The 16,095-nt window shown below is 37.1% G+C and overlaps 1 protein-coding gene across 8 annotated transcripts in view; it reads left to right on the plus strand.

Moving 5' to 3' along the window:
* LOC139936308 (synaptotagmin-16-like) overlaps positions 1-15,947 on the plus strand; it is a 55,964-nt gene extending 40,017 nt beyond the window's left edge. For 7 of the 8 annotated variants that reach the window (XM_071931118.1, XM_071931141.1, XM_071931134.1 and 4 more), the window contains 5 exons: positions 5,933-6,087; positions 7,727-8,137; positions 8,394-8,598; positions 12,023-12,138; positions 12,306-15,947. In XM_071931118.1, the coding sequence (XP_071787219.1) occupies positions 5,933-6,087; positions 7,727-8,137; positions 8,394-8,598; positions 12,023-12,138; positions 12,306-12,503 (1,085 nt within the window). In that variant the 3' untranslated portion in view covers positions 12,504-15,947. Of the gene's footprint in view, positions 1-896; positions 1,313-5,932; positions 6,088-7,726; positions 8,138-8,393; positions 8,599-12,022; positions 12,139-12,305 lie in introns of those variants that run through there. The other variant, XM_071931156.1, reaches the window with a different exon arrangement.
* Positions 15,948-16,095: the final 148 nt, after the last annotated feature.

Here is a 16,095-nt window from a genome sequence, read left to right on the forward strand (position 1 = left end):
TACATATATTTTTGTGCACACTGAATGCATATACTGGGTAGAAAATGATGTTATTGTTTGTAACATTTTGCTCTGCAATTGTCTCCAGGAAGTACATTGTATCATTGGCCTGATGTTGAGGTAAACTACCATCAACAAATTTATTTGGAAAGCAACAAAGTATAACTGTAGTATATCATCAGCAGGACACTAGGAAGCCAATTCAGCAAATACTTTGCAGGCCTGCATGGAATTACATGGATGCCATTGCGTTAGGGTCATGGCCTTGGTGCCCCTTTGAAAGTTTCCAATAGAATTTCCAATGGAAGTGCCCTTTGCTAAATGCAAATGGTCTTGCCCTCTCAAAGATAAAAATCCTGGCATGTTTTTTGGGACTTCATAGTTATCTTTCTCCGTCGGATCATGGAGGTAGAACCTCCATGGTCAAATTTGGACTTCAGTTTCCTTTCAGTGTTGTCATAGCTCACTAAACAGCTAAAATAAACTGATTGTACTATGAAAATAATGAAGATAATTTTTTGCTGCAGAAAAAGTTGAACTTAAACGTTTCCCAACTTTGATAAAGCGCAAGTGGGTTAACTTCACAGAGTTGTTCATGTTGTTATGATTTTGTCATTTAAAATATGCTCACATCTACAGCCGTGTTCAGGTATTGGCTGCTGTGATTGTCAAAATAAAGTGGATTTCTTTTGTGGCGTTGGTTCATGGTATTTATCACGCTGAATAGTGCCCAGGGCATGTTTAGAGCCGCAGCCCTTGTGACAGGTGAATACTCCCAGTATGTGGGACACAAATTTTAGCTGGTATTTGTTATGTAAATGATTAACCTTGCCTGTGGATTGGTAGACCATAGCGCTTTGACTGTATCAGAGCCTTTGCGGTTCACAGTGGTATGCAGCAGGGTCAGTGGTAGATGTGTGCACAGACCACAGGTATGATGATCATGTGCTTGTCCTATCATGCAGTGATTGATGCAAAGATTTTAAGAATCCATTAAGCCTGTGTTTGTTGGTGTTTGTCAGCGGCAGCATCATGTGCTTGAAGTGTATAACTTTGTGCCCTCCGTTTGGACAATCTTTTGGTTTACGAGGGTTAGTCTCTAAGCGATCAGCCCCACCACCAGACGACAGAGATGTGTATGAAAAGAGTGAGTCTGCAAGCGCCGATGGGGTCGAGGTGGCCTCAGCAAAGGATTTATTCAATGGGTCTCTGAGAGGCTCGAGTCATGACTCTGGACATTATGAGAATGGGATCGGTCTGGAAATTGAAACGGATGAGGTGGAACATACAACAACAGTTGATGGACCAGCAGGTAAATTCATGTCAGACTATGGCTAACATGAAGTTTTAAATAGGAACTGTTGTAGCATGATCTGCAGGTAAACTTTTCCTCTGGTAAAAGCATGTGTTTACAAAGAAAGTGTTAACTTCTTTTAAATTTACCTTGGAGTACCACCATCTAGACTTTTGGCATCTGTGTCTTTGAGGAAAGAACCATCCTCACAGGTAGCACAAATTTATATACAAGGTCTGAGACACTTACGACGAGGGAAGTTTCTTTTGAAAAACTGGTTGCGTAAAATCATTCATATTTTTTTATAATGAATATCTGCATTCTTGTATAATTGAAACATGTTGACGAGAGTTCATTCATCACTGAACTTTAACTAGGATTTTCAGGCACATACTGACTGTACGGGCAGGCACATAAAAAATTTTCTTGAAGATAACACTTCTTAGAAAAATTGTATACTTGGTTTGGTGGCATTTTTGAAGTGTTTTAAAATCCATGTAACGGAAGCAGGTTTGGTGTGGGTTTTTTACGTCAAACTTCAAAGTACATGATGTAAAAGATACAACCAGAGTGCACACAGGTAACATGAAGGGAAGACAAGTTTCATACAAAAGTTATGTTGAAACAAATGAACTGATTACTCTTGAAAGTTGTTTATATTATTTGATTTTACTTGCATATATATAAAAATGCTTGAATTACATCTGCAGTACAAACTTTTGGCTATATGTACAATCAAATATCAGTTACCCTGTAAAATATCTGTAACACAGATTCACAAAATATTCTGCATCTTTCACGTGTACCAGTTTACAGGATATATAATATCCTTTGGTTTTTATTTAATTGTTGAACTTATTCCAGACTAATTTTGTGTGATAGTGTTGACGAGGTGTACTCAATTCACTGTTAGTAGATCGTGTTGACATTACAAGGGAGTTCCATTGCATGAATAGAAATACCTTGGTTATACCAAGTTGACTATTGTGTGCCAGTCAAAGTAAACACAGTTCTTTCATGAACCCACATTGCAGTAGAATACATGTATGTGCGTACCTTTAAATAACTACACACAATTTTCTGTTGGATTTCAAGTTTTCCTGTCGACGAGCAGAGTGTACTGTTTGAGACTCCTTTGTGACCACACCAGCTCTTTCCAGAGCCAACACTCCTACCAAAAGAGATTTAATTGTGGTTGCAGTGGTTGTACCCGCAAGTTTATAGTTACCTCTAACACCAATCAAAGGAAATCAAAAGCTTCAAACATCACTGACAACTTTTCCTTTACTGCTACAGTCTTGGAGAAATATTTCACTTTTACCGGTTTGTTTGAGGTTGGTGTTGGTTGTAAGATGACATCAGGGCAATATTTACTCTATTGTTAGGATCTTGTTTGCACTCTTTGTACTCCTTTCCAATGATCTGTGTCCAGCTGCTCACACTCAAAATGGATCAAACTAAAGCAATTCAATTCTTGTGGGAGTATTCACCCAGTTGCACTTTTAAGGATCAAAGACTTGGGCCATTCCAATCTTGCTTATTTATTGAACATTCAATTGCTTTGAAGAAGTTGTCTATCCTGGGCTCGATTTCACACTAAAAGATTCCTTTTAAGATTTTATGCCATGGTCACACTTTTCTTAGCAATTAAAACTGATACACATTTGAAGATCAATTTTCATTCTTTTTCAAAATTTACCCCAAGTTTGAAAAAAGTTACTTCTTGTTGCAATTTGTGAATGGTCATGTAATCTGGATTACTCTGCACACACAAAATCATAACAATAAGTTTTGAGAATATAGAATTAGCTGCTTACCAACCAAAAGGATCTATGGTATAAATGCACCAAAAATAGTTAATGGCCTCAAATGCTAAAAAAGTATCATGGTTATTATGATGCTTTTAAGTTTACCAAATACTTCATAATCATAGATTAACTTATCAATTTGACTAAAAGGCATATCAACGTCGATAGACTGTACCCATGCACTGTAGAATGGGTGCATACAAAAACAACATTGATCTTGCCACATACAGGTATGTATCAAAGCCGTCACCCTTTCAATCATTTTCATATCAATACTGGCAATGGACCTTGACCATTTGTTTTTGTACTGGTATAAATGCAAGCGGGACATTGTTATGTGCACATTGTGTGTGGGATGGTGATATTAAACTGATATACAGTAGAAACAGAGACGACTTAATTGAAAAACAAAATTGTACGCTCATGCGTAAGCAAGTGTTTTTAATAGATGCCAGCCGAGTGCTGCTATCCTTCTTATTTAAAAGCTTTCCTGATGTCATAGTTCTTTATTTAGTTCTGTTAAGTTTATATTTAGTGAAATTTCTTTACATTGTAATCTGAGTTAGTAGACATGTGCAGTAGATTCTTTCTCTTGTTTTTATAATTCTGGTAATGAAACTATGGAAGGCCTCATAAGTGAACTTTATCTAGCTCAGAAAACTTAGGAAACCTGTAATTAAAGGTCCTTGTGAACCAAAAACATTGGGGTTAACCCCCACTCTTCTGCAGTAATTTTTCTGAGTTCATTTATGTGCACAATCCTAGCACACCGTACCTATAGCTTAATGTCCCATCCGAAGGAACAACAATAATAAATATTGCTCAAGGACTGCATGTCACGACTGAGACTCAAATCCACCCATCGCTGATCAGAAACACCAGAGTTTTTGTAGCTTTGTACATTGAAGAAACTTGAATAAATTTCCCCCTCCAGGGAAAACAAAAACAAAAACAAAAAACACCAGAGCTTGAGTGCGGTGCTCATAAGCGCTAGGCCATGACAACCTCCCAAAATAAGTGATCGAAATTGCTTCCCAAAGTTCATCAATTGCTATTCAATATGAGCACTCAGTGTGCACAAGACATGTTCAGTCTTAATATTTTGCTATTGGAGAATGAAATTGTTCCCTGGTGTACACACACGCATGCAGGCCTGACACGCTTCACAGAGGCAAATTTACAATTTCCTCATAGGATGCCCTTTACCAAAGAGAAAATGCACTGGTACCATTGCCCTTAAAAAATGAAGCATATAGGCCTGCTGCATGTAGTCTGGTTGACCACACCTAGTTTTACATTGTCTAGACTGAGTCTGATTCCAGACTGATCAAGATTCTGGGCTGCTGGTAGTGGTTACCTTTGTGTGCTATTATTTGCTTCTTAATGGAGTTGATGAATTGAAGTGCATTAAAGCAATCCATAAGCCATAAGAAAGGACCAGTTCACAATACAGTCCACTCTTATTATGTAAAATGCCGAGATTTCTTGGCATGGCCAGGTAACCTCTTTATACTAGGAAGGTCGTTATGAGAGGACAACTAAACCAGACATACCAAGCAGAAATGCAATCCAGGACTCTTTAAAAATCAGAACCTCGTTATGAGAGTGCTCTGTACCTCTACAAAGATGATGGTCTCAATATTCAGCCGATTACATAATGACGTTGGGCACATCTGATTAATCTGATTAACACGTTATTGCTTAAAATGTTTAACTAGTTGGACATTAAAGTGCTGCATTTAAGCGCGTTCTCCTGTCTGACGTAAGACCTACTCACAAACTTTATTGAGTTGGCTACCCAATATCAGTACTTGTGTAGTTCTTCTTAGGGAGTAGCTAACATGACTTGGTGTAAACAGAACAAAATTGTAACCTTGAGGTTGGCCACTTTCAACTTTTCTAAAAGAGATGGCATAGATTGCTGGGCCCAATTTGTTATCTGTTAAGCCAGGAAATTGCTTATTACAGCACAAGTTTGCTTTGCAGAGACAGGTTACCAGCCAAAGTATATGATGTATATTGTTTTCTCATCAGAAAAATTTGCTAAATCCCCATTTTGGGGGATAAACATTTTTCTAAAGAAGGGCCCTTACTTATCGTTACATTGAATCTTTACTTATTGTTACACAAACAGAACATTACCACAAAAATGTTTACCACAAATTGTTCAGACAAGTTGTTTTGTGTTGGACAAATTACCGTTTTGATCACAAGTTGCAGTTATACAAAAGCAGGGCTCACTCACCCTTAATGTTAGCCTTGTGTACATTGTCAGTAAAAACTGCTGCAGGCTAGTAGACACCACTTGTCAACTTGCCCTGTGGGCTACTAAAAAACTGTGCAACCTACTTTAATGAAAAACACTTAGATTTCTTCTTTTTCAGTTGTCTATAATAAATTCTGTAAATGCTTTAACTTATTTATGAGTGTGTGAATGTAACTTCATTTGACCCTTAAAATTGTTGCGATTGCTACCATGAATACATCTGAAAGACACATTGACAATACATGTTGAAAACCTAGGGGCCATTGCACAGAAAATGCACAGTTTACAAGCCCTGTAAGCTACTTAACAAAAAGCTTAAGCGATAGGTCTGAAAAGGCAACCACATAATACAGGGAAGTTTGCAGGCCTGTATGCTTCATTTTTGGAAGGGCAAGGGCACCAGACATGTTCTCCTTGGTAAAGTTCACCCTTTGTAAATTTTACTGTACATGTAGCATTTCAATGGCACTAAAGCGATGACATGGATGAAATTAAAAGTATTAGGCCTGAGTTTGAGACCCGTTACTTACGAGACAACCTTCTTTATTTCTCTTTCTCCGGAAGGTGTTCGAGGAGATGACGTCTCATTGGCAGAGCAGGGTATGACTCGAGGAAGTACAGGTTCTTTGGAGTATCACGATGATCCAGAAGAAATCCGGGAGGAACGCGGAGACGAGGCCTACCTTGTGACTGCAGAAGAACCTGAACCTGTGCCTGAGGTGGGTAGACACATCTTTGGTTTTTATCTCTCTCTTTACTCGGTGGGGTTCGAACCCACGACCTGTGATGTTGTTTTCTGTCATGCCTGTGATATTTGTTTCACAGGACTCCGGGAAAGTACCGAGTATACAGTGCTAACACACATCGGTGTATGGGTATTAACCAAAATTAATATACTTTATTCCCGATGCAAATTTAACATCTTTAATCTCTCTCTTTGTTTCTATCTTGTTTCTCTCTCTCTCTGCTCTCTTTTTTCACCAAGAAACTCCAGATGGTTGTACTTAATTCCTTAAAGCCATTGGACCCTTTCGGTACAGAAAAAAAAAAAAAAGTTCACAGATTTACAAATAATTTACAGGGTTTACAGAAGGTAATGGTGAAAGACTTCTCTTGAAATATTAGTCCATGAAATGCTTTACTTTTTGAGAAAACGGTAAAACAATATAAATTCTCGTTAACGAGAATTACGGATTTGTTATAAACACATGTCATGACACGGCGAAACGCGCGAAAACAGGAGTGGGTTTTCCCGTTATTTTCTCCCGACTCCGATGTCCGATTGACCCTAAATTTCCACAGGATTGTTATTTTATATATAAGTTGTGATACACGAAGTGTGGGACTTGGACAATACTGTTTACCGAAAGTGTATAATGGCTTTAAAGGAACATTACAGAATTTGTTTTGCTAGCAAAAAAGTTGCTGGCAGTGTAAGCACTTTATGTAATCCACCATATACATAAACTGACAAACCTGTAGAAGTTTGCGATCGATCAGCCATCTGGGTCTCGAGAGAATAGTGAAAAACCGATTTCAAATTTTGCATTGCACCGATGCCAAAACAAAAATGAATAAAACGCTCACTGAGCGATAAACTCCAAACGCGAAATTAGATGATTTATTTTTCATCAAATATGAAATTTCAGACAGAAATATTTCAAGGGATGTTTTCTACTACCATCATCATTAGACTGTGTAAGTTGTATGTAAATCTGTGATCTTCACGATATTTGTTTCTTAACCAATTATGTAACGTTCCTTGAATACCCAAAGTGTTTCTAAGCCCTTTCAAGTTTTATGATTTTGTAATAAGCTTTCAGGTGATAAGACGCCTATTAAAGGCAATTACCAGTTGTGTATAGACTCTTAAAAGTCAATATAGTTTTTATCATGTAATTGTTGGTGAAAACAGTTTATGATTCACAATAAAAGTTACAAGCATATGTGGGTAATATTTATTTTTTTGGGGTGGGGGGGGTAGGGGGTGGCGGGTAAATAACAGAAAAGTGCTGTTGCTCATGGTCTGTTATGTGACAAAAGTTGTTCGCCTGTAACACAACAATTCACCTTGCTACAAGTGATTTGGATTTTTTTGCCAAGGTATAAGTGTACAATAACAGGCTCTGCACAGAGGACACATTTTTAGGTGTGACTGCAATCATGCCTTATCATTGGAGTGCAAACATTTATTTTGTAGAGTTTATTGTTGGTTTCTGCTATCTAAAGAGCAAACAATTGTGGTGGTCACAGTTGACCTATAGAATACATGCAGATTATTTATCAAAGATAATGACACCTTTCAAGTTCGGAGTGACATATTAATTAGTTTGTGGTATTTTTTGGGTATATATACAGGATGTTCTCAACTATCAGGAGTCTGCCCCCACAATTGGACAGTTAGAGGTAATCTTCGACTACAACGGAGACGGTAACCGAATGAACGTCACCATCATCAAGGGCCTTGGACTGCCTACCAAGGAGAACGGGGGCGCTTCGGCGTGGAGGTTGCGCATCATGCTCTATCCCAAGAAGCAACGCACCAAGACCCGAATCCGAGAGAGCGAGGAGCCCATCTTCAAGGAGCTGTTCCGGTTCACCCGCATCCGACCCCATGAGCTGGTCAACTCTGCCATACGCTTCAGGCTGTACGGTGCCGAGAGAATGCGCAAGGAGAGACTGATCGGCGAGGGCCTCGTCAAGTTCTCATCCCTCAACACCTCCTCAAAGGAGAGCGTCATAGTCAACCTTGTCTCGAGAAGTGAAGCTGTAAGTTCTCAATTTCAGACACATATGAAAACATATCTGTTTTGAACTTTGGTTGTCTTTTTTGTATGTAGCGGAGTTCTTCTTTTTTGTGCCAAGAGTGCCGTCATTGACAGACAAGACACAATATTACTTGTATCTCGTGTTACATCTTCCAGTCACTAAGATTCATTTTAAATATCGGTCAAAAATTACAGGTACTGAAATATCTCCAGTATTGTGATCAAACCTTCCACGTTTATTTGTATTTTTTTCATAGGTTGGAGGTGGCACGGCATCCCCTTATTCCAGTAACTCAGACCTATCAGCCAGCGGAGAGAGTAACGCTTCGCTACAGTCTCTCGCTCACGGTGGACTACCTGAACTTCTGGTTGGATTGACTTACAACGCCACCACGGGGCGTCTCGCTGTCGAGCTGATCAAGGGAAGTCACTTTAAGCAACATGCAGCAGGCAGGGCACCAGGTTAGTCAGTATACCAGTTTACCCTCTCCATTCCAACCCATCTCAATATTTAAAGATGTACATTTGGTAATTACTTATAAAACACTTTTGGCTAGAAGTGCACTGTAGCTTTCAATCGTAGAAAGCATTTTGAGCAAACAATGCACGTCAAAGTAATGTGTTCAAATGTAATGTGTCCAGAACGTATGAATCTGCGTTACTGTCAGTTACGTTTTTTCGGATTGTGTATACAGAGATTATTCTTCCTGCGTGGACATTTTTGATCCAGATTTTTGGCGATAGTATTTCCAGGATACAACCACCTTTTAAAATGAGATTTTCTCATGGTCGTTATATTGTTTTAACAAATTATAAAGGATTAAAACAATTTGAACGGTTCCAAAAAGGTATACTTTGCCTTTCAATAGACCAAGAGCAAACATTTAGAATTTTAAGGTTTCAGAGAATATCCAATCTTTGCTTCCCTAGTTTTTACATGTAAATATGTTGAAGAATAGTGGAGCGCGAACAATTTGTGTTTCTTCCTTTGTCATTGTGGCCTTGTTCATTGTTATATTGTGGCTATGGCATAGTGCTATTGTACCCATTATTGTTATGACGTTGCTATTTTTTTTTTAACCTCTATTATCCGCTCATAAACACACATTGCAGGCAATTTTATAAAGTTCATTCAAGGAAAAACATATTTTTAATTTTGAGGTTCAAGGTAGGCATATAGTTGACATAGTTGACAGGTAGTGTTTGCGGTATGGGAGGTATTCAGTGCCTATACAAAGTTTCACACATGGATCGTTCAATTACAAGGCTAACTACAATGTCCTTAAGCTTGGATGGTTCCATATTCAACTCACTTTTTCTGGACATGCCGAGAAATATTGTCCTTAAGTTTGGTGGTCACAACCAAAATTATCTGGTTCATGTTTTTTTACAGGTTTTCAGGGGTACAGTTTTCTCAAATATGCCTTCATGTGAAAGGGAATGTTTTACATAAAAAAGGCTCTTGTATGAACTTCATCATCTGTTAGCTTCATACTAAATTTCAACAATGATTCTTTTTATCTATCTATTTTTATTGAGATCTATCAACATGGTTTATTACACAACCTGGTTTTTAACGCAAATTTCTGAAATAATACCTTTAAAGCATGTTTTTGTAAAATAATGCTCTCTGGGAATGCCCGCAAATTACATGTGAACTCGCTGGTTGAGAAATGCTTGAGCTACTTGCACAACAGTACAGGCCTGTATGGTAGCAAGGGAATTTATACAGACGCTTTGGCAATTGTCGGCAAAGTTGTTTGTTATTCAACTGGTCTTACATAGCTGTAAAAGAGTCAATTTTTCTATTGAGCATGTTGAATTACTGCATTCGAGAATTATTGCACATGGGCCAATAGTTTCTTGTGGGCGCTTTAAAGTGCTCAGTAAAAATTTGAAATTTGGTTGAGCTACCAATAGCACATCACCCCCTTTAAAGGCAGTGAGCACTAATTGGTAATTGTCAAAGACTAGCCTTCAAAGTTGGTGTATCCCAACATATGCAGAAAATAACAAACTGGTGAAAATTTTCAAGATAATAATGAAAGAAAAAACACCCTTCTCACCTGAAGTTGTGTGCGTTTAGATGGTTGATTTCAAGACCTCAAATTCTAAATCTGAGGTTTTGAAATCAAATTTGTGGAAAATTACTTCTTTCTCAAAAACTATGGCACTTCAGAGGAGGTTGTTTATCAAAATGTTTTGTACCATCAACCTCTCCCCATTACTCGTCACCAAGAAAGGTTTTATGCTAATAATTATTTTGAGTAATTACCAATAGTGTCCACTGCCTTTTTGAGGTATGGCGGACGCAATAGGAGTGCACTGTTTAGTTTGGGTGATACACATAGTTGCCCAAATTTAATAATTGTTGTAGCATTGTGTCCGCCATATCACAAAAAGGCTTATTGATTGTGTGTGAAAAAAAGGTTTTGCTGAGATTTTGATCAGCGGAAGAATGCGGGTTAAGTGGAGAGCGAATGCATGCATTCCAGGGCGCTTTATAGAGATCAAGCCTGGGAAGGTTTCTAACCATTGAAATACACAATGAGCTTAGGAAGTGTGTATAGCACTATTCTTCCACTGAATAGAGGGATCAAGCTCTGTTTCCTTCAAGACAGAATATTGCTTAATAGACCAGAAATGTAGGGGTTGAAAAAGAGGGAAAGTGCAGGGCTGGAATTTCACTTCAGATAACAGAACTGAGGCCAGTAGGTGTAGGCCCTTTTCAAAACTTTGGCTTTTGATTCGGCTCAGGATAGCTTGGCTTCGCGGTTGTTTTGAAAATTGTGCGTGCTTTGCGCATCGCTCTCAGGGCTTCAGACGAGAGGCAGGAGCCTGAAGCCGAATCCAAAGCTGAGAATATGGTTTCGAAAAGGACCTTAGTGTCATGCCAGTAAACTTGTGACCAGACAAATACGTCTTGTGTTTTTCAATTGAACATTGACAATACCGCTCTGTGTAATGTTGTGAACGAAAACAAATTATGTTCAGATCATCAGATATTGACTATGATTCTGATATATACCTTTCAATTCTATTAAGTAAATGAGGTGTACTTAAGTAGGATTTGAAAGTAAAGCAGGTGTACTTAGAAACCACAAGAACAATTGAGATAAATGTTCCAGTACATGTCTAGTGCTTGTTAATTTTTCTAACAAATGCATGCTAAACTGTGTCATGGAGTGTTTTTCTCATTTTGAAGTCGATCATTTTGGTTAGTGGTTCCATATTTATACTACACCTCACAGATCAAACCCAGTTTCTGTTCTGTTATAAGTGTATAATCATAGGTTTTTTATTTTTTTATTCATCTCATCTTGTTAATTTTAATTGTAATTCACTTTCACCGTAAAAAGTCACAGTTTTGTTGATGATTTTGTTTGTTAGATTTATAGCTTTTATCGATGTGTGTTTAATAGATTGTTTTTCAGATGTGTATTTCTAATACCCAATGTAATTAAGATTCAGGGGTGTGATTTGTTCAGGATTTTTCCTGATGTTACTTTTAGGATTCTCTTAAAATCTCATTGAACTGTTAAAGTTTCCTCCAAGAAGTATAGCCTTCATCAAAGGCAGAAATAAGTTCTTTGCACAAGATGGGAATCTAGGCCTTTAGGCCAGTTTTGTTGGAATTTTGTAAATACATTTTAATAATATCAATGTAGATATTTAAGAGGCACCTTTAATGTTATACAACAATCTTTAATAATAATAATTATTTAGGTATTTATAAAGTGCCTTTAACTTAATACACCATAGGTTTTATTGTACAGTGAAAACTGTATAGTCCCTCACTAGTTAGTGATGCCAAGTTATTCCAATAGAAAATAACTACCAGCATGCATTCTAATGAAACCTTGTTTGACCCCTGTGTGATATTCAGATTCCTATGTACGCATTGCACTGATGTCTTCAAGTGGATTTGAAATGACGAAGAGTAAGACATCGGTCCGACGAGGTCAACCTAACCCTACCTTCAAAGAAACATTCATCTTCCAGGTAAATAAAAATGAGAGCCATTGTTTGACCCTACACATGTACCTTTAATACATGAAGCTTTAAGGAAAAACAAAAAGAAAAACAGTACAGTTACACTCACATAAATTATCTGTATAGCTTACACTTTTGACAAAATACCCTTCATGTGTATTGCTTTTCCCACACAGGTTGCACAATTCCAACTTGCTGATGTGACCCTGATGTTCAGCGTCTTCAACAAGCGCGGCATGAAGCGAAAGGAGACCATCGGCTGGTTCACAATGGGTCTTAGCAACAGTAGCGATGAAGAGACGGCCCACTGGAAAGAGATGAGAGAGTCTAAGGGCCACCAAGTCTGCAGATGGCATGCCATGTCGGACAAGTAGTCGCCAACTCGTAGAAGGAGTAAAGCCCGTTTCATACTTCCTGTGAATGCAATGTCAATTTTGACGTTGCAAATTTGTTAAAGGAGTAATTCGCACTCCTGCCCTGCGAAACATTCACTGTGAAAACATCCATATGACGTCAAATTTCATACTTGCATTCGTAGGAAGTGTGAACCAGGCTTAAGAAAGTGTCATGCCAAGAATAATACATCGTCCATGATGTGCATTGAGTTAAACAAGCAAGAGACTCTTCCTTGTGGCCTACTAATATATAAGTACTGACCATAAGCGGTTGCTTGATTAATGTTTCATTCCTCACCTAGCTTGAGTGGGGTTTAGTTTACAACTTGTATTCAAATTTCAGAACTTTCAAAAATTCCATATGAATGACACTAACTGCAAGACCAAGAAGTTTCACTAACAAACTGATATAATATTATTGTTAATATTATTGTTAATGTTTTCATAGATTAAGGGGAAATTAAGGGATACTAACTGGAAAAAAAAGAGAAGAGTTTATAAGATGTATTCATTTAGTCATTCCATGTCAAGTAGGGCTTTGGTGTTGAGATCATTCGATTCCTACTCTTAATGTTTTCAGAAGCGATGTTCGAGACTTTGCATGGTATTAATCATAATAAAAACTATAGTAGTAAATTTGCGGTTACAACCATGTCTTGAAGAAATATATTTTGTTTATCAAGCTCTACCACATCATTAATTCAAGCCTTTGAGAAAGACTCTGCTAGGGTCAAAGCATCGGGCCATTTACTTTTTTTTATTTTATATTAGTTGAGGGGGTTGCCACAAGCAGTTTATTTAGACTAAAAATAAGCAAGTGCTTGATGTAAAATACTGAAATTATTATAAAGAATGCCATAATGTACACTTAAAAGTAATTTATGAAGGTTGTCTTACCAAAAAGTTTAATTAGATCAGGATTAATTAGTGATATACTAATAATGGCTTCTAATTTCGCATGGGAAGTGGCTAGAGATGCAAGTTATAAGTCAATCAATCCTTCTCACTGACGTCACATAAACACCGGCGGTTTGCTTTGCTGGAGCATTATGCAAGTTGTTGCTAGTTGTTGCATTTTGTAGCACATGTTCGCGCAGTTTTTAGTTGCGTGTATGCATGATCTACTTATGTTAGTGCTCCAGCATGGCGAGTGATAAAATAGAAATGTCATTTGAGAAGGATTTTTTGTTGTATTCTGCAGGGAGAGTGAGAAAAATATTTAATTTTTTAAAACTTTTTTTTATGTTTTTTTTTGTCTTCATCCTGTTGAAAACTATTGCTACATGAATGCGTCACCCATTTAACTTTAAAATAAATTACGTGTTATATCAGAATTTACATTTTTAGCTAGACTACTTATATTATACATACAAGTAAACCATCAGTTAAATGCATTCAAACTTAATGCATGGTATAATTTCAGCCTAGTTTGGGTGTTTTTTCTGTTAAAAACCTTCAGAGACTTTTCTTTCCTTATAAAGTGTTGCCGAATGACAATTGTGGGTAATATTGCTTACTGAACCAGTTTGTTTCTTGTGAAAATGTGAAGAAATACCACAACAACAACAAACCTTTGCTTCATTTTAGACCGATATACTGTTGAAATCATGATAATTGTCAGTCACAACTTTACCTATCATTTGGCTTTTCATTTTGACTCGGTCAAAAATTCTATGACCTCTGAAGTATTATGAAAAAGCACTAATAAGAACAATGCCTCAAGTCTTCTTAAAAAAACAGTTTATTTAGTCTGTTTTTCTAGTGCTTCATAACACTATTAAGCTTTTTCAGAGTTTGCCTTTAACTTGTTCAGTGACTAGCCAGCAGGACCAGTTGGCTGGACATTTCACTAGTCCACCTCCTTTTTTCACAAGTCTATATTTCATATGAAATAGGGATGCTTTTCAACACTGAACTAGACAGCTGGGACTACTTAGAGTGAATTTTTGCTGGTCCTTTGGTGTTTTTATGTGCATTTGGCCAGCGGACCAATGTTAAAGCCATTAGACACTTTCGGTAAACAATTTTATCCAAAGCCCACACTGCATGTATCACAACTTACATATAAAATAACAAACCTGTGAAAATTTAGGCTCAATCGGTCAACAGGAAAACCGACCCTTGTTTCCGCACGTTTCGCCGTGTCATGACATGTGTTTACTATAATCCGTAATTCTCGTTGTCGAGAATTGATAATTGTTTTAATGTTTTCTCAAAAAGTAAAGCTTTTCATGGAATAATATTTCAAAAGAAGTCTTTTACCATTACTTTCTGTAAACCCTGCAAGTTATTTGTAAATCTGTGAACTTTTTTTTTTTTCTGTTCCGAAAGTGTATAATGGCTTTACAGGAGAACAGTTTGTGTTGCTGTTTGTCTTTGTGCATGATATCAGTAATACTTTTACTAAGGTTGAAGGAATTTCCCATAAAACTTTAATATTATTATCATCAAATACAGTAATATATTTCTTCAAAACAACTTTCTTTCATGAGCTTAATTAATCTGAAGTTGATCTTTTCAACAATAAACTGCTTTTAGTAGTATTCTTCAATCCATTGTTACCATAAGGTTTACCGCGATTCAGAACCGCAATAAATTATGGGTAGGCAGATGGGGCATTTGCTACCGCGGTATATGTTGTCATGCACGACGTGCACACGCATGGCTTATATCTTTGTGTGGGTTCAACAGCTCCCTCTCTTGATATTTTGCTATTCGCTATAAACCTTATCAACATGAATGGCACATTATAAACAAAAACCTAGTTTTTTGTAAATAACCTCTTTAACTACCTCTTTTTGGAAAACAAGAGGTTGTATTTTTCTCTTGGCTTATCTACCTGACCTTAGAACAAACAGGTTTCAAGAAGATAAAATATTGACTATTGAGCACTCTGGTTTCACCATTTGAACACTTGATTGATCAGTGATTTTTTTTTTTTTTTTTTTTTTTTTTTTTCCTCTCTCCACAAGTGAGCACATCCAGAGAAAAAGTTCACTTGCAAACTGCAGATTTCTCAACATGTAAAAAGGGTTTCCTCACTTCTATTTTTTGGTATAGCTTTCAGCTTTTATTTTTGGTACTGTATAATTTAGTTCTTGTTTTTTAGTACTAAGCTGCATTAGTGGGTCCATTACCAGCTATGCGATTCTGCAATAATACTAAACAACCAGTTTCTTTGTAATATATTTTGTATAAAGGTTTTTCTTCTATTGATGAATCGGTTTGGGTAATTCTAAATGTACATGTATGTGCTTATATAACACTTATGTGGTCTTTGTAGACACACAGTAGCGGGTCCTTTTGGTGTAGATATTCATTTTTTGACATTAACTTATTCCATGTATACATTATTTTGTCATTGTGCACAGAGGATGTGCAAAGCTGTACTAAAATGGATTATTAACAAGAATGAAAAACAAATTCAAATTTTGAAAGATGTCTCCTTATTTTGTGTTTGAAGAGAATAATTGCAAGGTAGATGTACGCGGATACATTTTTGTGTGGCAGGCGCCCTGCGAGGTGTTTAAAAGTGGGCGGCCATTTAGTTACAATCCCTGCGAGCAGTGGT

This window comes from Asterias amurensis, chromosome 1 (assembly GCF_032118995.1).
Source record: "Asterias amurensis chromosome 1, ASM3211899v1".
NCBI classification, from domain to species: Eukaryota; Metazoa; Echinodermata; class Asteroidea; order Forcipulatida; family Asteriidae; genus Asterias; species Asterias amurensis.